General features: G+C 40.6%; 1 protein-coding gene across 2 annotated transcripts in view; it reads right to left on the bottom strand.

The window, feature by feature from the left end:
- LOC132384556 (tRNA N(3)-methylcytidine methyltransferase METTL2-like) overlaps window positions 1-13563 on the bottom strand; it is a 30161-nt gene extending 16598 nt beyond the window's left edge. For both annotated transcript variants that reach the window (XM_059955727.1, XM_059955726.1), the window contains exons 1-4: window positions 13444-13563; window positions 12987-13078; window positions 12222-12658; window positions 7003-7052 (exon numbers count right to left, since the gene is read on the bottom strand). In XM_059955727.1, the coding sequence (XP_059811710.1) occupies window positions 7003-7052; window positions 12222-12658; window positions 12987-13078; window positions 13444-13541 (677 nt within the window). In that variant the 5' untranslated portion in view covers window positions 13542-13563. The remainder of the gene's footprint in view (window positions 1-7002; window positions 7053-12221; window positions 12659-12986; window positions 13079-13443) is intronic.
- Between the last annotated feature and the right edge of the window lie 11213 nt (window positions 13564-24776).

Genomic DNA, 24776 nt, shown 5'->3' with positions numbered 1-24776 from the left:
GATCTCATAACACCAACCTTTCCCTCAGTGTCAGAAAAACAAAAAAGGGTGCACATGTTCCTGTTTACATCAGCACTGCTGAGGGCAAAATGGTTGAGATCTTCAAGTTCCAAAGAGACACCAATAGCCTGCCCTGGCTCAATCACAGACGTCACAACCAGAAAGCTCACCAATACCTCTATTTCTCCAGGACGCTTCAGAAATTTGGCATGTCCACATTGATCCTTACCAACTTTTGTTGCATAATAGAAAACATCCTATTGGGATACATTCCTATTCTTTATTTTCATCTCTTCATTAGGCAGAAGATACAAAAGCTTGAAAGTACGTATCAACAGACTCAAGGACAGCTTCTACCCCGTTGTTATAAGACAGTTCCCTAGTATGATAAGTTGGACTCTTGCCTCAATCTACCTCATTATGATTTTGTACTTTATTGCTTACCTGCACTGCACTTTCACTGTAGCCGTTACACTTTATTCTGCATTGCTATTGTTTCCCTTGTTCTACCTCAATGCACTGTATGAACAGAATGCAAGACAAGCTTTTCACTACATCTCAGTGCAGCTGACAATAATAAACCAATTCCAAATCTACAGGATTCCTGAAAAAAAATCAGATAATGGATTACCAAAGTTTTAATGCATTTTAGTCTTTCAGTATCCACAGTATTTTTGTTCTTTTACATTTTAGCTCAGTTTGTCATCCAATTCTTCACACGATTGTTTTTTTGCAGGTGAAAACCAGAAAATTACATTACTGTGTAACATAAAATTGTTTATTTAAATTAGAAAGAGGAACAAAATAAATTTGCATAACACCTTCAAATCACCCTATGGTGTTACAACCAGTATTACGCTTCTAAGCAGCGTTAATTACTTTCACATTGGCAAATAATTTGCACTCAGAAACGTCTCACATGTTTATGAGCAATAATTTAATCAATGGAGGTATAGGAACGAGCAATGATGAACAAAGTCCCCAATTCTTCTTCAAATTAGAAAAAGGATTTCTTACCATCCATCTGAACAGACAGAATCACTTTTAATGCATCTTTGGAAAGACAACCCTTCTGAAAATGCAGCACCCTTTCACTTTTGATAATGATGGAGATGGACTTATTGCAAACCGTTGTGTTATCACCCAGGCTCATTGCGTACTGCTGTGCTGAGACTGTACGTAGTGCGAGTGATTGTCCGGGACATTTTATCGTGATCACAAGACACTGTTGCCATAGGTAATGCAGTATACTGCAAGTCCGGTTCACTGGCTCATTATCAAGAGAGATGGTGGGGGGGGGGGGGGGATTGGTGCTGCCCTCCAGTGTTCGCTCAGTAGAAGAGCAAGCGGAACCAGTCATGCCTCTCTAGGACTTAAGAAAAATTATTTTTCTTTTCTTTGTGACTGATGTTTTTCAGAAATCATAGCCATATGTGCTATGTGCTTTTCATGTTGGCATTCATAGCAAAAGGATTTGAGTACAGGAGCAGGGAGGTTCTACTGCAGTTGTACAAGGCCTTGGTGAGACCGCACCTAGAATATTGTGTGTAGTTTTGGTCCCCTAATCTGAGGAAAGACATTCTTGCCATAGAGGGAGTACAAAGAAGGTTCACCAGATTGATTCCTGGGATGACAGGACTTTCATATGAAGAAAGACTGGATCAAATAGGCTTATACTCACTGGAATTTAGAAGATTGAGGGGGGATCTTATTGAAACAAATAAAATTCTAAAGGGATTGGACAGGCTAGATGCAGGAAGATTGTTTCCGATGTTGGGGAAGTCCAGAACGAGGGGTCACAGTTTAAGGATAAAGGAGAAGCCTTTTAGGACCGAGATAAGGAAAAAATATGGTAAAATTAAAGATAAAATAATGCGACAGGCAAGAACTGAGAGAGTTTTCAGATTCAACGAGTCTGAGCTCCGTTTTTATGAAGATTATCCGAAAGAAGTAATGGAACAAAGATCAAAATTTGCTTTGGTAATGAAACAAGCATATGATAACAAACCATTTCCCTCTTTGAGTTACCTGACAAGAATGGAAGTTTTTCCTCCTAATTCTTTTCCACGCATTTTCTTTGATCCAAAAGCCGCACTGGATTTTGTTCAGGCTATACCTGTCACTGTTGCTGATGTTACTACCGAATGAACTATCTGAAAAGCTGTTTGATTATCTGTATATTATTCACATTTCGAAAAGAAGATATATGAAGGTTATTTGGATATCTCATTGAGAGATTAATAAAAGAAGATAAGAAAACCTGCACATTATTGCATCTTATTGGATTTTTTTTTGGAAAGATGATTTACGCTCAAGTTTGACTGTTTAAATGGCTAATTAGATATCTGACTGAGAAAAGAGGATAAAAGGATTTGTTCCTTTCATCTAATATTTGGTTTGATTTTTTTTTGCTGTTTCTTAATTTACTAATTGGTAGTGTTTTTCCTACTAATAGGGTTTCTATATATATATCTATCTATCTATCTGGGAGGGTTTAGTTACTTATGATATTACTAATTAATATTTCTGTAAATTTAGTTCGGCTAAATATACTATTAAACTTTTTTTCCCCTCTGCTTTATTGTAGCGTCCTATAACCGAATTTAAAGTTTTCTTAGAGATTTAAAGCTAAACTTAAGATGGCGCTGGTTTTTTTTCTCTAAGAGATTATATTATTTTGGTTCTTTTTTTGTTTAATACATGATGGAATGTAAACACTCTCCTTTGTTGAGACGGTACTGTCTTTCTTGCAAGGTCATTTTATTTTTTGTGTGCTGGCTGGGGGGAGGGAAAGAGGAGACCGACAGAGCGGCCCATGGCTTTGTATTCTATTTTAGTTTGCTTGCCTTTTTCCGGGCTTTTGGGAGGGTGAGTGGGTCTAGAGTTAGGAGTTTTTTTCCATTGGGTGGGTCCGGAGCATGTGTGTTTTTTATATGGTTGTATTCTTCATCACTGCCATTTTTGATCATCCTATATTGATATGTGTTTTGCGCATGTATAAAGTAAATTAGAATAAAATTATAGTATGGCAGTTAAACGGATTAATGTAATAAGTTGGAATGTATATGGTTGGAATCATCTTATTAAATGAAAAAAGACTTAAAATTATTAATCAATTCCAACGTGATAATAATTTTTGCTCAGGAGACGCATATCAGGGCAGGAGATAGGTTTTTTGGTTGGTGGAATGGATTACAGCTCCATGCCACTTCTCAGAGTAAAACTAAAGGCGTGTCTATCTTTATTAAATCTAATATATTTACTCAAGAGGAATCAGATTCTAATGGTAGATATCCAATTGTTAAAGGAGTGATTTGTAACAGAAAAGTTATTTTGGTCAATTTGTATGATCCTAATTTAGATGATCCTTTTTTTAAAAAAGTATTTGCTTTATTGCCGGATTTAAAAGAATATATGGTGATAATGGGTGGGGATTTTAACTGTTGTTTAAATCCTACGATTGACAAGAGCTCAACTAATCAGCAACTTGCAAATCATTCCGCATCAGTTATTAACTCCTTTTTGACTGATTTCGGGTTGATCGAATTATGGAGGCATTTGCACCCCGATAACAGAGAATATTCCTTTTTTTCGCATGTCTATAAAAATATTCGAGGATTGGTTATATTATAATTGATCCCCGCCTTTTGCCTAATGTTAAAAACTGTGAATATGACGCTATTGCTATATCTGATCATGCGCCTTTGAGTTTGTCCTTTGAATTTGATGATGTCATTTTTGCCCGTCCACCATGGTGCATGCCTCAGAATTTATTGCAAAACTCTGATTTTATCAGTTTTATTGAAAGCCAGATAAAAGAATTTTTTCTTTTTAATGATATAGGAGGTATGTCCAAATTAATTATATGGGATACATTTAAAGCATTTTTACGTGGTCAGATTGTTTCTTATTCAGCTAAACTTAAAAAAACAGACTAAAGTAGAATTAGATAAAATTTCAAAACAAATTAAAGATTTAGATAATATCTATGCGACTTCCCCTAATATTGACTTATTTAAAAAAAGGGTGGAACTTCAAACACAATATAACCTATTATTAACTCATCCAATTGAAGGTTATCTACTTAAGTTAAAGAGCCAATTTTATATGTTTGGAGATAAAAATAACAAACTACTTGTATCTCAATTAAAATCGGCTGGAGCCAAAAGGCAAATTTTGAAAATTCGTAGAAAGGATGGTATCCTGGCTCGGGAATATGAAGAAATTAATAAGATTTTTCAAGATTTTTTTATACTGAACTTTATAAATCTCAATGTCCAGTAGATTCTTCTGAATGAATGCCTTTTTACGAAAGATTGCTTTTCCTAAAATTTCTGCTGAGGATCAAAAAACTCTTGATGCCCAAATTACTGAATCTGAAATTCATAAAGCTATTTTTTCAATGCGATCTGGTAAGGCCCCTGGACTTGATGGTTATCCTGTAGAATTTTATGAAAAATTTGGAAAATTGGTTTCTCCATATATGTTAGAGATGCTTAAAGATTCTTTTGTGAAAAGGGATTTACCCTCTACTTTTTATGAGGCTTCTATTTCTTTAATTCTCAAAAAGGATAAAGATCCTACTGATTGTGCCTCATACAGACCTATTTCATTATTGAATGTTGATACTAAGGTTCTGCCAAAGATAATGGCCAATCGGTTGGAGAGTATTTTAGGTGAAATTATTTTTCAAGATCAAACAGGCTTTATAAACGGTCGTTAATCTTTTTCAAATGTTCGGAAACTATCTAACATTATATATTCGCCCTCTTCTAAAACTTTACAATGCGTTGTATCTTTGGATGCTGAAAAAGCATTTGAATGAGTCAAATGGAAATATTTATTTAATGTTTTAGAAAAATTTGGTTTTGGTGTTAATTTTAATAATTGGATTAAAATGATATATAAAGCTCCTATTGCTACTGTTGTCACTAATAACTGTAGGTCTCCTTTTTTTCAGCTATCACAGGGGAACGTTGTCCATTAAGTCCTTTGTTATTTAATATTAGAATCCATTGCTTTTGCTCTTCGTGAAGCCAAAAATATTCATGGGATTTCTGTGAATGAGACCATGTACAAGATCTCTGTTTACACTGATGATTTATTGGTATATATATCTAAGCCTGAAGAATCTATTCCTGCTTTGCTAAAATTATTTGATGAATTTGGAGATTTTTCAGAATATAAAATAAATTTTAGTAAAAGTGAATTGCTTCCTTTAAATGAATCTATCTCTATATGATTATATTCCTTTTCAAGTTATGGATTCTTTTAGATATTTAGGTGTCATAATTACTAAAAAATATAAGGATCTTTATAAAGCCAATTTTCCTCCTTTAGTGGACTCTATGAAGTACTCACTTAGTAGACGGAGCCCACTTACATTTTCACTGGTTGGCCATATTCATGTAGTTAAAATGATGATTTTACCAACATTTTTATATTTATTTCAGAATATTCCTGATTTTTGACTAAGAAGTTTTTTTGATTGGATTGAATCTATTATTCTGTCTTTTATTTGGGATAATAAAGACCAAGAATTAGTAAATGTCATTTACAAAAGTTGAAAAAGGATGGAGGTCTTACTTTGCCTAATCTAATTATTGGGCTGTTAATTTGCGATATATGTCCTTTTGGTTATACTGGGTTGATAGAAATGATCTGCCAATTTGGGTATACTTGGAACTGACAGCAGTGAAACAGTTCTATTTAACCTCGTTATTAGGAGTTGCCCTATCTATACAATTAACTAAAGTTGCTAACTTAAATCTATATCCTGTGGTTAAGTACTCTTTACAAATTTGGCTCCAGTTCTGCAATTTTTTAAATCTTAAAAAATTTAAACTTTGTAGTTCAATTTATCGTAATTACTTTTTTAAACCTTTCCTGAGCGATTCAATTTTTTTACTTTGGAAAAATAAAGGTATTAATTCTTTTTTGGATTTATTTAAAGAAGGCAGATTGATGTCTTTTGAACAATTAGTCGATAAGTATTCTCTCTCATATTCACACTTTTTACAATACCTTCAAGTTAGACACTTTTTACCAAAATATTTAAGTAATTTTCCTTACATATTGGAGGCTGACTTGTTAGATACTACTATGAATATGAGCCCTTCGATGAAAGGTTCTATTAGAAGAATTTATAATTTATTATTACAATGGGATAAGCATCCTTTAATTAAGATTAAACAGGATTGGGAGAAAGAACTCAATTTGACTTTTATATGGGAGGATTGGATGCGGATTCTGAAGCTGGTTAACTCTTCTTCGATCTGTGCTAATCATTCACTGATTCAATTTAAAATTGTACATTGTTACCATTTGAGAGACTTTCTAAAATATTTCCCAATGTTGACAAGTATTGTGATAGATGTAAAACTGAGATAGCTGCACTGACACGTATGTTCTGGTCATGTTCTATACTAAAACAGTTTTGGAAGTCAGTCTTTTTGACAATTTCTAAAGCACTCAGAATCAACTTACAATCTAATAAACTGACTGTGCTTTTTGGAATAATTCCTCAAAATATCCATATTATTGCGTTTGTTACATCGATAGCTAGGAGGGCCATTTTGTTGAAATGGAAGGATATATCAGCTCCTACTTTGTCTCAAGTGATGCTGTGTCTTAGCTTGGAGAAAATTAGTTGAACCTTTGAACCTTTATTTGATTCTGAGAAGAGATGGGGCTCATTTGCTTGTTATTATCATTTCAGTTAACTGATAGATTTTCTCCACGATCTAAATGTAAGCTTTTTTTGATATATTTTTCTTTCTTGTTGGCGGTTCGATGTTTATTTTTAGAAGCTTTCTGTATGACGCATGGCTCCGGGGTTGTACCGGGGTTTGCTTAGTAGGTTTTTTTTTATTCACAAAAATTTTCAATCTTTAAGACAATTTCTTTTTTTTTGAGGCATTGTAAGAGTTGTTACTTTGATGTACCCGTGTTATTTTTGAATAGTAATAATAATAAAAAGATTTGAAAAGAAAAAAAACTTACTTGTTAGTTTGTAGAATGGGGAACACAGTATTTCCAACTCCACAGCCAACCTAGTGGAGAGAAAAATAAAGAAATATTTGGCACCCATTTTGAAAAGCACATATCAGTGAGATTTCTTTTGTGGAGAGGGCCAGAATAACGAATTTTATTACATGAGGGTCACTCTTCACTATCAGCTTGTTATTGTAAGATATACATTGTAAAGCTAATGAACAGTCTCATAAATATTCTGATGGAACAAAAAAAAAACAAATCAATGTGGCAGCTAACTGTGACCGACCTTTATACTAGGACATAATCAGGAGTGAGAACAAGCCAACCTGGGAAGCAGAAAAAAAAAAGAGTACCCAGAGAAAACCCAGGAAACTCCACACTGACAATGCCTGAAGTCAGGATTGCACCTGGCCAATGGAGGTCTGAGACAACAGCTCCACGGCTCATAACCAAATCAGTGACACAGATGTTTAAACCTGGGCCCCTAAGCACATGACAGAACATGCCAACCTGAGATAGGTCTGTTGATACACAATTACCATATCATATATTACTGCAGATTTCCCATGCTCTAACCTCCCTGAACCTTGCGACTCCACTGATTGCCTTCAAATGTTACCATCTATCTATTTCAATAGTCATGTCCTCAAGAACTCTAGATTAGTTAACATTGGAGATTCCAGTAATTTCTGTACCACCGACATAAGTCATGAAGTTTTCTGAACACTGTGGGCATTTAAACCACACTTGCTTACCATATAGGCCATTCAACCCACCAAGTCTCCCAGAGCAGTCCTATCAGTCTCACCAATTTCCCTGTAATCTATTTCACAAGTTCATCAATTCACTGGACCCAGTAGCACCCACCTACTCAAGATCATTTACAGCAGCCCACCAACCTACCAGTACATCTTCAAATGTGGGAGGAAACTGGAACCGGCAGGGGAAAGGCCATGTGGTTACAGGGAGAGCGTGTAGACTTCACAAATATTAGGATCAAACCTGGGCCTCTGAATCGGATGCAGCTGCACTTCTTGCTGTACAATTGTGTCGTTACAAAACCAGATCAACATCTTACAAGTTCGCTGATGATATCACTGTTATCAAAGGTGGTGATGAATCAGCATACAGGAGGGAGATTGAAAACTTGGATGAGTGTTGTAATAACAACAACCTCTCACTCAATGTCAATAAGACCAAGGAATTGATCGTAGACTTCAGGAGAGGGAAACCGGAGGTCCATGAGCCAGTAGTCATTGGAGGATAAGATGTGGAAAGGGTCAGCAATTTGAAATTCCTGGGCGTCACCATCTCAGATGACCCGTTCTGGACTCATAATATAAAAAAGAAAGCAAAACAATGCCTTTACTTCGGCATGTCATTAAAAACCTTGGCAAACTTCTATAGATTAGTGGTGGCAAGTGTACTGGTTTGGGAACACCAATGCCTTTGAATGGAAATTCCTACAAAAGATAGTGGATTCAGCCCAATACATCACAGTCAAAGCCCTCCCAACCATTAAGCACATCTACATGAAATGTTAACATGGAAAAGCAGCATCCATTAAAGATCCTCACCACCCAGGCTATGCTCTTTTCTGACTGCTGCCACAAGGTAGAAGGTACAGGAGCCTCAGGACTTGTACCAGCAGGTTCAAGAACAGTTACTACCTCTCAACCATTAGGCTCTTGAACAAAAGGGGATAACCACATTCATTCTATTTCTGGTGTTCCCACAACTGATGGTTTCACCATCTCCAACAGGATCCCACCACCATGCATATCTCTCCCCCCACCCCTGCTTTCCGCAGGGATCGCTCTCTATACGACTCCCTTGTCCATTGGTCCCTCCCCATTGATCTCCCCCGCCACTTACCCTTGCAAGCAGAACAAGTGCTACACCTGCCCCTACACCTCATTACCATTCAGGGACCCAAACAGTCTTTCCAGGTAAGGCAACACTTCACCTGTGAGTCTGTTGGGTGTCATCTGTTGTAGCCGGTGTTCCCGGTGAGGCTTCCTGTATATTGGTGAGACCTGATATAGATTGGGAAACTGCTTCACCAAGTACCTATGCACTGCACACCAGAAAAGTAGGATCTCCGAGTAGCCAACAATATCCCCATATATCAATCCCTGGCCTCCTCTACTGTCACGATGAGGCCACACTCAGGATGGAGGAGCAACACCTTATATTCAGTCTTGGTAGCTTCCAACCTGATGCCAGGAACATTGATTTCTTGAGCTTCCAGTAATGGCCCACTCCCCCCTTTACCATTCCCCATTCCCATTTCCCTCTCTCACTTTATCTCCTTACCTGTCCATCACCTCTCTCTGGTGCTCCTTCCCTTTCCTCCATTGTCTTCTGTCCTCTCATATTAGATTCCCCCTTCTCCAGCCCTTATCTCTTTCACCCCTCCCCCTCCTGGTTTCACCTATCACTTACTACCTTGGACCTTTTCTCCTCCTCCTCCACCTTCTTACTCTGACTTCTCATCTTTTTCTCCAGTCCTGATGAAGGGTCTCAGCCCAAAACCTCAACTGTTCACTCTTTTCCATAGACGATGTCTGGCCTGCTGAGATCCTCGGATTTCTAGCATCTGCAGATTTTCTCATCTTAGTGGTTTCACTTTAAGGACTCTTTATTTTGTTATTTCATGCTCTTGTTATTTATTGCTATTTATTTACATTCGTATATGCAGTTTGTTGTTCATTGATCCTGTTTAGTTACTATTTGATAGATTTGCTGAGCATACCCACAGGAAAATAGAATGTCAGGATTATATGTGGTGACATGCATGTACTGATAATAAATTTTACTTTGAACTATTTTTAGAACTTTATATACATTTTAGAAGCATCCACTCCAAAATAAAGTACACTGATTCAATGATACTATTTACATTCATTCATTTACAGCTTCCTCCATTTCCTTTCCTTTTCTCCTCTCCAAGTTGTATTCCGTGAATTCCCTACTAAATAGACATGTAGTTGTTATGCAACACACACAAAATGCTGGTGGAACACAGCAGGACAGGCAGCATCTATAGGGAGAAGTGCTGTTGACGTTTCGGGCCGAGACCCTTTGTCAGGACTAACTGAAAGGAAAGATAGCAAGAGATTTGAAAGTAGGAGGGGGAGGGGAAATGTGAAATGATAGGAGAAGACCAGAGGGGGTGGGGTGAAGCTAGAGCCGGGAAGTTGATTGGCAAAAGGGATACAGAGCTGGAGAAGGGAAAGGATCATGGGACGGGAGGCCTAGGGAGAAAGAAAGTGGGAGGGGAGCACCAGAGGGAGATGGAGAACAGGCAGAGTGATGGGCAGAGAGAGAGAGAGAAAAAAGAGGAGGGGGGGCAAAAACTAAATATGTCAGGGATGGGGTAAGAAGGGGAGGAGGGGCATTAACGGAAGTTAGAGAAGTCAATGTTCATGCCATCAGGTTGGAGGCTACCCAGCCGGTATATAAGGTGTTGTTCCTCCAACATGAGTGTGGATTCATCTTGACAGTAGAGGAGGCCATGGATAGACATATCAGAATGGGAATGGGACGTAGAATAAAAATAAAACTAAAAATAAAATAAAAATAGTTATTTTGAGATCAGATTTGTTTTCTTGGAAGTTGGTTTTGGATATTTGCCATTATGAACTGGGGGAAAAAACTGCATTCTGCAGTGTCTACTGAAGCTCCAAAAAAGTATTTATTATCAGGGCCGGAAGTATATTTTTGTAGTGGGTATTTATGCACTAAGCTTCTAATTCTTATGAAACAAAGCACAGCTGTATGTTATTGTGAATTAATTTTACAATATCACAAGTCATTGTGGTTGTACTTATGTGCAGTTAGCTCATAGAAAAGGCTGCATTGGAGATGTTAACTTGCTTAATGTCCTTCTGATGAAAGACTATGAACCTGAAGTATTAATTCTTTTCCTTTCTCCACAGATCATGTGACCCAACAAGTGCAAATAAAGGCATGGTGTGTGGTAAGGTCAGACAGCATTTAAAGATATAGAATCCAATTAAGTTTCTGGGAGAAAATATCTTATTTACTGGGAAATATATAACAGTTGGTACCAAGTTACTAACCAATCCATTAATTCATATACCAATAAAGTCAACTGATCAATACATTGAGACACAGTTCATCTGATATCAGACAAATCAACAAAAGAAAAATCAAGCTACTAAGTAATTACTACCAAATAGTCAAAACCAAGATCTGGAATATTCCACACAACAAGGAATCTGTTTTTTAGTGTAGTAAAGGCTTGAACTGCCATCATCAAAGTGGTCTTTGGTTATCCCACCTTTTCCCAAGCATGAGTCAGAGAAATAATTATTAGAAAACCTTTTCTAACACACTTCCAAGAGGACCACAACCTTGTTGTAGTTTGGAGTCTTGTGTGCCTCAATGACCAGGAGAGCTATGTTGGCTGGAGTCAGGGCTTTATGCTTTGACTCTTGGTAGGGTCACTCATGCCAAACAGGTCAAAGCATAGATGTGAGACTAAGAGCAATGCACTGATCCCCCAGGTTTGGGGGTTCAGTCAGGCTAACAACCCTGACTGGTAAAACAAAATTGGTATGGAAACAATATTGACATCTGAGTGTGACGGTATTCCCAAGTCTCCACCCAGAATTTGCATGACTGACAGTAATGAAAACCAAGAGGAATTTTTCTATAAGAGTATACCTCAGATAAATACTTTGTGGAGATTTGTGATATATATGTACAATTTCTGAAATACTTTTTACGGAAATGTTTGTTTGATGATGAACTTCAATAAAAAAAAATTACCAAACAAAAAAGAAAACCAAGAGGAAGCTACTGACAGGATGAAGGACCAAGTCAAAATTGGTTTTTGGAATTGTAAACCTGAACCACATCTGGGACACAATAGAGAAGATGGCCAAAGACAGACAGAGATGGATGACTTTCGTTGCTGCCCTAAATGCCAGTGGCGTAACAGGCAATAACTTTTTTAACACACAGAAGTCTCTCTTAAGGTGCATACTTTTTTGTGTGCTTAAAATTACATTCAAAAGGTACAAAAATATGCCCATATTTAATGTGGGAAGAAATCTGTACCCTCAGTTAACAGAAACGAAAACCAACTGGGACCCTTTCAGCTGGCACAGTATTAAAGCACAGCTATCCACTATGTGAAGAAATTAATTGTATGTTTAACAGACAATCCTCCAGACTGCTGCAGCTTCCCACATTACCTCCAGTATATGGAATGTTGTTGAAGTTTCTGTGAAGCTGGTATCAGACAATTGATTCTTACTCATAATTGTCAGTGTCCGTGTTGTATTTCCTGAAGTTTCATCCACAAGTCTATTGGTGCTTTCACCATCATTTGAATCAAGGTTATCAACCTGAAAAATTTCCAGCTTTTGTGTACAATTCACTGGCTCTCCTGCACATTGCTTGGGAGAATGATGAACATTCTCAAAGTTCCCATCAAGGCAGTTCTTGGAGCCAGTGTGGCAATGATCGTCTGACACTGTTGTAGCTCTGGATTGATTCAGCAGGTAAGATTTTGAATTCGAAACCAGCTCAGGAAATTCTGTGAAAAGCCAGTGACGGTCTTTGAAAAATCTGTTCTCGTGAATTTTGTAGAAGTCATTCCAGTAGTCACTAGCTCTGTTCTCAAACTCCGCTGTTTGCAAAGCAAGCAAGAAAGAAAACTAGTGTCATCAAAATAGTCTCTACAGCACATGTAACCACACAATTAATTTGAACAGCTTTAAATTAAAAATAATTATACTGCATACCTGTAACATGATTGAAAACAGATAATAAGCCTGAATTTATGAATTTAAGAAATTGATACAGACAAAATGAGAAAATGAACATTATATGAGATGGGGAGGGAAGCAAGCCCATTCAGTCTGTTAGACCATTTTATGTCTCTGTAAAGTTTACACTGATCTATAGTCAAGAAATCTAGCTTCCTTGGGCAAGGAAAGCTGATGTGATTCACTCACCTCCTTTTTCAGAAGACACAACTTCAGCGCAGTTTTCTTCAACCTTCTTCCTGGCTGTTGCCTCTTGTTCTTCACTCCACTCCACATTATCCCTAAGGGCACGAGAGATAAAACAATTAACCACTATACTCCAATCTAAGTTTTTTGGAGCCAGAACGCAAACATTATTAAATGTTCATGAACAATAAGGCATCCAAAATATTTACATGAAAAAGAACAGGCAGGATATAACAAAATGTGGGCTGCGCTTTGAATTGGTGGAGGGCGGGGGGTGGGTAAGAGGCTGGTGGTGAAGATGGGAGTGAAAGTGAGGTTTGTCGAGGAATGGATGAAGGCGGATTACCCGATCACATTTCTTCCCATACAATACCAAGATCTCAACGCGCCATGTAGGACAACTTCCCACAACCACCCCCCGACACACAAATACTTTCTCTCTCTGCCCCCTTCCCCTCACCACGCGCTGTGCAAGAAGACTCGGCTTGGGTCGGTCAGAAACCGATTTCCGAACGGCGGGCGTTTGGAAGCCGGGTCCTCCTCAACGGGCGCCGCCATAACTCAACAATGAGGCATCTCGGGAAGGCGTGGAAGACCGAGGAATCATCCGGGTCGGGAGGTCCTCCGGATTTAACATCGGTAGAAGGCGCTGCAGGAGGAGGGTGCCGAATAGGTTGCCTCCATTGAGCTCAGTTATTAATAATTTCAAATTTCTGATTTCAGAACGGGAGACAAATTTAAAAAACTACAGCCCACAGTGTATGTCCAGAATAAAAAAAAATTGGATACATTATACTCTTAACTAAAAACGTCAGTAGGCAGAAAGTATAAAATAAACTGAAGATGCTGAACATTTGGAATATAAACACATGCAGTGCAGTCAGCATCTGTGGAGGAATAAACAGAATTAATTTGTCAGCTCAAAGACCATTCATCCACTAATCTCACTTTCTTCAGGGGCCAGCGTGCTCCTAACTTAAAAGGTTGTTTGTATGTTCTTGAATTTCATAGAAATGCAGAAAACATACTGCACAATACAGGCCCTTCGGCCCACAAAGCTGTGCCAAACATGTCCTTACCTTAGAAATTACCTAGGGTTACCCATAGCCCTCTATTTTTCTGAGCTCCATGTACCTATCCAGGAGACTCTTAAAAGACCCTATCGTATCCGCCTCCACCACCGCCACCAGCAGCCCATTCCACACATTCACCACTCTCTGTGTAAAAAACTTACCCCTGACATCTCCTCTGTACCTACTTCCAAGCACCTTAAAACTGTGCCCTTTTGTGTTAGCCATTTCAACCCTGGGAAAAAAGCTCTGATTATCAATGCCTCTCATCACCTTATACACCTCTCAGCTTCAGTCGTTCCAAGGAGAAAAGGCCGAGTTCACTCAACCTATTCTCATAAGGCATGCTCCCCAATTCAGGCACCATCCTTGTAAGTCTCCTCTGCACCCTTTTTTATGGTTTCCATGTCCTTCCTGTAGTGAGGCAACCAGAACTGAGCACAGTACTCCAAGTGGGGTCTGACCAGGGTCCTATACAGCTGCAACATTACCTCTTGGCTCCTAAACTCAATCCCACAATCGATGAAGGCCAATGCACCATATGCTTTCTTAACCACAGAGTCAACCTGTGCAGTGGCTTTGAGTGTTCTATGGACTCAGATCCCAGGATCCCTCTGATCCTCCACACTGCCAAGAGTCTTACCATTAATACTATATTCGACCATCATATTTGACCTACCAAAATGAACCACCTCACACTTATCTGGGTTGAAGTCCATCTGCCACTTCTCAGCCCAGTTTTGCATCCTATCGATGTCCCGCAGTAACCTCTGACAGTCCTCCACACTATCCACAACACCTCCAACCTTTGTGTCTTCAGCAAATTTACTAACCCATCCCTCCACTTCTTTGTCCAGGTCATTTATAAAATTCATGAAGAGTAGGGGTCCCAGAACAGATCCCTGAGGCACACCACTGGTCACCGACCTTCATGCAGAATATGTCCGATATAGTACCACTCTTTGCTTTCTGTGGGCAAGCCAGTTCTGGATCCACAAAGCAAGGTCCCCTTGGATCCCATGCCTCTTTACTTTCTCAATAAGCCTTGCCTTGGGTACTTTGTCAAATGCTTTGCTGAAATCCATATACACTACATCTACTGCTCTACCTTCATCAATGTGTTTAGTCACATCCTCAAAAAATTCATTCAGGCTCCTAAGGCACGACCTGCCTTTGACAAAGCCATGCTGACTATTCCTAATCATATTATGCCTCTCCAACTGTTCATAAATCCTGCCTCTCAAGATCTTCTCCATCAGCTTACCAACCACTGAAGTAAGACTCACTGGTCTATAATTTCCAGGGCTATCTCTACTCCCTTTCTTGAATAAGGGAACAATATCTGCAACCCTCGAATCCTCTGGAACCTCTCCTGTCCCCATTGATGATGCAAAGATCATTGCCAGAGGCTCAGCAATCTCCTCCCTCACCTCCCACAGTAGCCTGGGGCACATCTTGTCTGGTCCCAGTGATTTATCCAACTTGATGCTTTCCAAAAGCTCCAGCACATCCTCTTTCTTAATATCTATATGTTCAAGCTTTTCAATCTGCTGTAAGTCATCCCTACAATCAACAAGATCCCTTTCCATAGTGAATACTGGAGCAAAGTATTCATTAAGTACCTCTGCTATCTCCTCTGGTTCCATACACACTTTTTCATTGTCACACTTGATTGGTCCTATTCTCTCACGCCTTATCCTCTTGCTCTTCACATACTTGCAGAATGCCTTGGGGTTTTCCTTAATCCTGTCCGCCAAGGCCTTCTCATGGCTCCTTCTGGCTCTCTGAATTTCATTCTTAAGCTCCTTCCTGCTAGCCTTATAATCTTCTAGCTCTCTATCATTACCTAGTTTTTTGAACATTTCGTAAACTTGGAATGTACCTATGCAGAATGCCACACAAATATCCCCTGAACATTTGCCACATTTTTGCCATATATTTCCCTGAGATCATCTGTTCCCAATTTATGCTTCCATGTTCCTGCTTGATAACCTCATATTTCCCCTTACTCCAATTAAACATACTTCCTAACTTGTCTGTTTCTATCCCTCTCCAATGCTATGGTAAAGGAGATAGAATCATGATCACTATCTCCAAAATTCTCTCCCACTGAGAGACCCGACACCTGACCAGGTTCATTTCCCAATACCTGATCAAGTACAGTCTCTCCTCTTGTAGGCTTATCTACATATTGTGTCAAGAAACCTTCCTGAACACAGCTAACAAACTCCACCCCATCTAAACCCCTCCCTCTAGGGACATGCCAATCGATATTTGGGAAATTAAAATCTCCCATCACCACAATCCTGTTGTTATTACACCTTTCCAGAATCTATCTCCCTATCTGCTCCTCGATGCCCCTGTTACTATAGGGTGGTCTATAAAAAAACATCCAGCAGAGTTATTGGCCCCTTCCTGTTCCTAACTTCCACCCATAGAGACTTTGTAGACAATCCTTCCATGTCTTCCTCCTTTTCTGCACCTGTGACACTGTCTCTGATCAGCAACGCCACACCCCCACCTCTTTTGCCTCCCTCCCTGTCCTTTATGAAACATCCAGAGCCTGGCACTTGAAGTAATCATTCCTGCCCCTGAGCCATCCAAGTCTCTGTAATGGATGAGGAAGCTATAGAAAGGGTTCAGAGGAGATTTACAAGGATGTTGCCTGGATTGGGGAGCATGACTTATGAGAAAAGGTTGAGTGAACTCGGCCTTTTCTCCTTGGAGCAATGGAGGATAAGTGGTGACCTGATAGAGGTGTGCAAGATGATGAGAGGCATTGATCGTGTGGATAGTCAGAGGTTTTTTCCCAGGGCTGAAATGGCTAGCATGGGAGGGCACAGTTTTAAGGTGCTGGGGAGCAGGTACAGAGGAGATGTCAAGAGTAAGTTTTTTACGCAGAGAGTGGTGAGTGTGTGGAATGGGCTGCCGGTGACGGTGGTGGAGGCAGATATGATAGGGTCTTTTAAGAGACTCCTGGATAGGTACATGGAGCTTAGAAAAATAGAGAGTTATGGGTAACCCTAGGTAATTTCTAAAGTCAATACATGTTTGGCATAGCATTGTGGGCCGAAGGGCCTGTATTGTGTTATAGGTTCTCTATGTTTCTGTTTCTATGAACCCTACAAAACTAATCAATAAGCTTCAAAACCTTGGCCTCAGTACAGTTAGATTCGGGATTCCTCACTTGCAGACTCCAGTCAGTATGGATTGGCAACAGCATCTCCTCCACCATCTCCATCAGCACAAGGTTGAGTACTCAGTTTCTTGCCCTATTCGCTTTGTCTTTATGACTGTGAGGCTAAGCACAGCTCCAATGCCATATTCCAGTTTGCTGATGACACGACTGTCATTGGCTGAATCAAAGGTGGTGATGAATCAGCATGTAGGAGGGAGATTGGAAATCTGGATGAGTGGTGTCACAACAACCTCTCACTCAACATCAACAAGATCAGTAAGCTGATTATTGACTTCAGGAGAGGGAAACCAGAGTTCCATGAGCCAGCCATTGTTGGTGGATCAGAGTGGAGAGGGTTAGCAACTTTAAATTCTAGGTGTTATTTCAGAGGATCTGTCCTGGCCCCAGCATGCAAGTTCAATTACAGAGAAAGCACGGCAGCGCCTCTACTACCTTAGGAGTTGGCAAAGATTTGGTGTGACATCTAAAACTTTGACAAACTTCTATAGATGCGTGGTAGGGAGTATGTTGATTGGCAGCTTCACAGCCTGGTATGGAAACACCAATGCCCTTGAACAGAAAGTACTACAAAAAGTTCTGGATATGGCCCAGTCCATCATGGGTAAAGCCCTCCCCACCATTGGGCACTTCTACACAAAACGCTGATGCAGGAAAGCCACGTCCATCATCACCGACCCCCACCACCCCAGGTCATGCTCTCTTCTCATTGCTGCCTTTAAGAAGGTGGTACAGGAGCTTCAGGACCCACACCACCAGGTTCAGGAACAATTACTACCCCTCAACCATCAGGCTCTTAAACCAAAGGGAATAGCATCACTCAACTTCACGTGCCCCATCATTGAAATGTTCTCACAACCTAAGGACTCACTTTCAAAGACTCTTCACCTTATGTTTTCAATGTTTATTGCTTATTTATTTTATTATTTTTTTTTGCATGTAACGCCCTGGGAAAGGTTTCACTGTTAATGTAATGGTCTTTCTGTAGAAGCAGTGATTGGGTTACGGTTAGAGATAATGTGGGCTTTGGAATGTGAACCGTCCAATGAGAGGAAGGTGTTTTCGTGCTTGGTGCCTGAGACCGAGGCAATCTGGGTCTTTCATTCGGTGGAAGCTGGGGAGAGAAGATGCCAGAACAGAGAGGTCGTGGACACCAGAAAGGAGTGGGCTTGGAGCGGGGCCGGGAGTCGACCAATCCCGGGGAAATCGATGGAGGATCAGCAGAGGGGAAACTGTGAGCTCCAACTTGTGCACATTAGACTGTTTCATTAAAATGGGCCTTTTTCTTTTTGTTTTACTTTACTAACTAAATTAAGAATTATAAAGCTAAATTGTTTAATTGCATATGGTGTACTGTCTGTTATTTTGTGGTTCTGATTTGTAACAGGGTGACACATCATGCAGCATCCACACAAACAGATTTTGCACCTCGGATTTTACATGTTTGGCAGGGTCAGAGATTGTCTTCCCCGGACTTACGCTGCCCACAGAGCCAGAGTGTTACATGTATTTGCACAGTTTGTTGTCTTTTGCACATTGGTTGGACAGCCTAGTTGGTGTGATCTTTCACTGATTCTGTTATGGTTATCATTCTGTGGCTGTATTGAGTATGCCCACAAGACAATGAATCTTAGGGCTGTCTATGGTGACGTATATGTACTTTGATAATAAATTACTTCAAACTTCATGAACCAGTTAAATTTACAGTGTACAGAAAAAATGACATTTGTATTCTTATTTTGGCAGTGGACTGAAAGTGTCTAAGTTTAAAGTTCAAAGTAAGTTTATTATCAAAGTACATTTATGTCACCATATACGACCCTGAGATTCATTTAGCAAACACAAGGAAATCTGCAGATGCTGGAAATTCAAACAACAACACACACAAAATGCTGGTGGAACACAGCAGGCCAGGCAGCATCTATAGGGAGAAGCACTGTCGACGTTTCGGGCCGAGACCCTTCATCAGGACTGAAAGGAAAGATAGTAAGAGATTTGAAAGTAGGAGGGGGGAGGGGGAAATGCAAAATGATAGGAGTAGACCGGAGGGGGTGGGAAGAAGCTAAGAGCTGGAAAGGAGATTGGGAAAAGTGATACAGAGCTGGAGAAGGGAAAGGATCATGGGATGGGAGGCCCAGGGAGAAAGAAAGGGGGGGGGGGAAGCACCAGAGGGAGATGGAGAACAGGCAAACAACTAAATATGTCAGGGATGGGGTAAGAAGGGGAGGAGGGGCATTAACGGAAGTTAGAGAAGTCAATGTTCATGCCATCAGGTTGGAGGCTACCCAGCCGGTATATAAGGTGTTGTTCCTCCAACCTGAGTTTGGATTCACTTTAACAATAGAGGAGGCCATGGATAGACATATCAGAATGGGAATGGGACGTGGAATTAAAATGTGTGGCCACTGGGAGATCCTGCTTTCTCTGGCGGACCGAGAGTAGGTGTTCAGTGAAACGGTCTCCCAGTCTGTGTCAGGTCTCACCGATATAGAAAAGGCCACACCGGGAGCACCGGATGCAGTATACCACATCAGCCAACTCACAGGTGAAGTGTCGCCTCACCTGGAAGGACTATCTGGGGCCCTGAATGGTGGTGAGGGAGGAAGTGTAAGGGCAGGTGTAGCACTTGTTCCGCTTACAAGGATAAGTGCCAGGAGGGAGATCGGTGGGAAGGGATGGGGGGGATGAATGGACAAGGGAGTCAGGTAGGAAGCGATCCCTGCGAAAAGCAGAAGGGGGGGGGAGGGAAAAATGCTTTTGGTAGTGGGATCCTGTTGGAGGTGGCGGAAGTTACAGAGAATTCCAGTAAATCCAAGAAACATAATAGAATCAATGAAAGACCGCACCCAACAGGATGGACAACAACCAATGTGCAAATACAAAAAGAAAGGAAAAAACAGAAATAATAATAAAGACAGAAAGTTAAAATCCCCAAAAGATGAAGCGGAACTACCCTGTGTTTATCAAAAGTTTGAATCAAGAGCCATTGCTTCTGATGCCCACAGAGACAGGGGGCTTATTGATCTTCACTAATTCAGTGAAGGAAGGAGCCATTGACAGTGAGTGTATTTCCTCATTAGTAACCCATTCACTGAGTTCTGCAGATGTCGTTACAGTTTTGGTGAGTCGTGAGTGACGTCATTGCGGCATTGACTGAGTGTGACTCGAGGCAAACATGTCACACAGTGTCTGATAGAGGTCGCTCAGGTCAAGTCACTTTTATTGTCATTTCAACCATAACTGCTGGTACAGTACACAGTAAAAATGAGACAATGTTTTTCAGGACCATGGTGTTACATGACACAGTACAAAAACTAGACTGAACTACGTAAAAAAAAAACAACACGGAGAAAGCTACACTAGACTACAGACCTACACAGGACTTCATAAAGTGTACGAAAACAGTGCAGGCATTACAATAAATAATAAACAGGACGATAGGGCAAGGTGTCAGTCCAGGCTTCGGGTATTGAGGAGTCTGATAGCTTGGGGGAAGAAACTGTTACATAGTCTGGTCGTGAGAGCCCGAATGCTTCGGAGCCTTTTCCCAGACGGCAGGAAGGAAGTTATACAAGATTGTAAAAAGAAAATATTTGTGCAAAAAATGTACAGACATGTTTGATGAACAGTAACAGGATGGGGGGTGGGAGATGGACTTTCCTCAGCCTTCACAGAAAGTAGAGACGCTGCTGAGCTTTCTTTGCTATGGAGTTAGTGTTGAGGGACCAGGTGAGATTCTCCACCAGGTGAACACCAAGAAATTTGGTGCTCTTTACGATCTCTACCGAGGAGCCATTGATGTCCAGTGGGGAGTGGTCACTCCGTGCCTTCCTGAAGTCAACAACCATCCCTTTTGTTTTGTTCACATTCAGAGACAGATTGTTGGCTCTGCACCAGTCCATTAGCTGCTGCACCTCCTCTCTGTAAGCTGACTTGTCATTCTTGCTGATGAGACCCACAACGGTCATGTCATCGGCGAACTTGATGATGTGGTTCGAGCTGTGTGTTGCAGCACAGTCGTGGGTCAACAGAGTGAACAGCAGTGGATTGAGCACACAGCCCTGGGGGCCCCCGTGCTCAGTGCGATGGTGTTGGAGATGCTGCTCCTGATCCGGACTGACTGAGGTCTCCCAGTCAGGAAGTCTAGGATCCAGATGCAGAGGGAGGTGTTCAGGCCCAGTAGGCTCAACTTTCCAATCAGTTTCTGAGGGATGATTGTGTTGAATGCTGAACTGATGTCAATGAAAAGCATCTGAACGTATGTCTCTATTTTGTCCAGATGGGTTAGGGCCAGGTGGAGGGTGGTGGCAATGGCGTCATCTGTTGAGCGGTTGGGACGGTATGCGAACTGCAGGGGGTCCAGTGAGGTGGGCAGCAGGGTCTTGATATGCCTCATGACAAGCCTCTCGAAACACTTCATGATGATGGATGTGAGTGCAAGTCATTGAGGCAGGACACTGGAGACTTCTTCAGCATGGGGATGATGGTGGTGGCCTTGAAGCACGTTGGAACGCTCATCCCAATCGCAGGAGTTCAAAGGAACTGACCATTTGAAGGTGGGGACTAATCAGCCTTTCCCCAGGGGGCACATTTGAACGACTTTGTCGACATTCACTTAGTGCAAAATCATTATTCACCAGGCAGGGTGGCAGGTCTCAGGTGATTTTGTGAGGAGCCTGCAGTAATGCTGATAGACAAATTTTATTTATTGAGGTACAGCAACCCCAATTAACCCTCGTCTAATTACAGAACAATTTATAACCTGTCTAGTACGTCTTTGGACTGTGGGAGGAAACTGGAATACCCAGAGAAAATCCATGGGGAGAATGAACTCAGATGATGTCAGAATAGAACTCCAAACTCCAACAGCCCCAGCTGCAATGGCGTTGTGCTAACTGCTATGCTACCATGGCGCTGGGGATAGTTAACCCAGCAGAAGGTTCCCCACCCACTCACCTATCCAGTACCTATCCCCATGCTGCAGGTAACTCATTTTTTTCCCAATACCTTAGCCTCAAAATTCACCCACAGAGTCATTGTTGACTGTTACACTTCCCCGAATCAAAGATGACAACAAGTATTGGTAAATACTGGCATTGAGGTGGGTCTTAAGAATGATCCTAGGAATGAAAGGGTTAACAAACAAGGAGCATTTCATGGCTCTGGGTCTGTTGAGAAGAACAAGGTGGGATCTCATTGAACCTATCAAATATTGAAAGGTCTCGATAGAGTGGATGTAGAGAGGGTGTTTCCTGTGGTGGGGGGAGTCTAAAACCAGAAGGCCCAGCCTCAGAATTAATGGGCATCCTTTTAGAACAGAGCTGTGGAGGAATTTCTTCAGCCAGAGGGTGGTGAATCTGTGGGACTGATTGCCACAGGTGGCTGTGGAGGCCAAGTCATTGGGTATACTTAAGGAGGAGGTTGGTAGGTTCTTGATTAATCAGGGCATCAAAGGCTATGGAAAGAAGGCAGGAGAATGGGGTTGAGAGGGATAATAAATCAGCCATGATGGAATGGCAGAGCAGACCTGATGGGTCAAATGGCCTAATTCTGCTCCTATGTCTTCTGGCCTTAATGATTACATAGGACTCTAGGAATTTAATCCTGACCTCCCTACATAAACCACTCACTAAATTCTACATCATTGGTATTGGTGTGTTGTTGCTACATGCAAAATACAGTGAAACGCCTGGATTTGCAAGCCATTCATACTGATCAGTAAAAACACAAGTACTTTGAGGTAGCACAAAGGAAAAGCAGAACTGGAATACAGAGAACGTGCAGTGCAGATAGGCAGTAAAATGCAAAAGCTATGACAAGGTAGATTGTGAGCTGAAGAGTTCATCTGCAATGTATGAGAGGTCAGTTCAAGAGTTTTGTAACAGTGATTTGGAGAGGGGTGATGCACCATCAGTAACTTACTCTGAGACGTGAGGCGAGATATCGGCTTTTATTGACTGGAAGAAGGAACAAGCAGTGGGTGACCACCATACTACATCCTGGAGACTGAAAGGACGGGCTCAGGCCTTGATTGCCTTTATACAGGGGTCAGCAGGGGGCGTGTCCAGACAGGTATATGTAGTTCACCACAAGGGTGTGTTGAGCATAAAGTTTCTCTTTATGCTGATGACTTATTACTTTTTCTTTCAAATCCGTCTACATCCTTACCTCCAATGTTTTCACTTCTTGATCAGTTTAGCCAGTTCTCCGGCTATAAACTTAATTTACATAAGAGTGAACTTTTCCCAATTAATAAAGAAGCACAAGAATTAACATTCCGTGATCTCCCTTTTAAAGTAGTTCATAATCAATTTACTTATCTTGGGATTACAGTCACAAGGAAGTTTAAAGATCTTTTTTGTGAAAATTTTGCCAATCTTTCATATACTATAAAACAGAGTCTGTTACAATGGTCACCTCTATCTATGTCTTTGGTAGGTCGTATTAATGTTGTTAAAATGTATGTTCTCCCTAAACTTTTATATTTATTTCAATCAATCCCAATTTTTATTCCTAAATCTTTTTTTGATTCCTTAGACTCTATTATTTTGTCATATCTGTGGACGAATAAGCGCTCTAGAATTAATAAAGTCTATCTCCAAAAACCTAAAAAAGAGTGTGGCATGGCTTTACCTAACTTTTGTTTATATTATTGGGCAGCCAATATACGTTGTGCTACCTTTTGGTCTTTTTTCCATGGCCAACCCGAGTGCCCTAATTGGGTGGCAATGGAGTTGAGTTCCACTAAAGATTTATCTACCTCTGCACTTCTTGGCTCTGTACTCCCTAGTAGTTTGTCCAGATTAATTGTTAATCCTCTTGTTAGAAACACTTTGCGTATATGGGCTCAGTTTAGGAAATTTTATGGTTTCCATGGTTTTTCCTTTTCTAGCCCTATCTTACATAATCACCTTTTATTACCTACTACCTATGATTCAGCATTCCATGATTGGTATAGGAAGGGCATTAGATATTTTGAAGATCTTTTTGTTGATAATCGCTTCGCATCTTTTCAACAGCTCTCTGCTGAGTTCAATCTGCCCAATGCTCATTTTTTTAGATATCTCCAAATTAGACACTTTATTAATCCTAACTTCCCTGAAATGCCTGAGAAAAATGTTATGGATTTATTTATTTCTATTAATCCACTAGGTAAAGGTTTAATATCATTTATTTGTGATAAATTAGCATCCTTACGGCATGCCCCTGTGGATAAAATTAGGATGGCTTGGGAGCATGATTTAAATATCTCCTTATCTGATGAGACTCAGGACTCGATTCTCAAATCGGTTAATTCAACCTCTCTTTGTGCTCACCATTGCCTTTTACAGTTTAAGATTGTTCATAGAGCCCATATGTCCAAGTCTAAATTATCTCGATTTTACCCTAATATTAGTCCTCTTTGTGATAAATGCAAAAGGGGCGAGGCCTCTCTCATTCATATGTACTGGTCCTGTCCTAGCTTGGAGAAATTTTGGAAAGATGTCTTCATAACGTCATCGTACATTCTGAATCACCACCTAGAAA

This window comes from Hypanus sabinus, chromosome X1, assembly GCF_030144855.1.
Source record: "Hypanus sabinus isolate sHypSab1 chromosome X1, sHypSab1.hap1, whole genome shotgun sequence".
Classification (NCBI taxonomy): Eukaryota; Metazoa; Chordata; class Chondrichthyes; order Myliobatiformes; family Dasyatidae; genus Hypanus; species Hypanus sabinus.
This window is presented reverse-complemented; position numbering and strand designations above follow the sequence as displayed.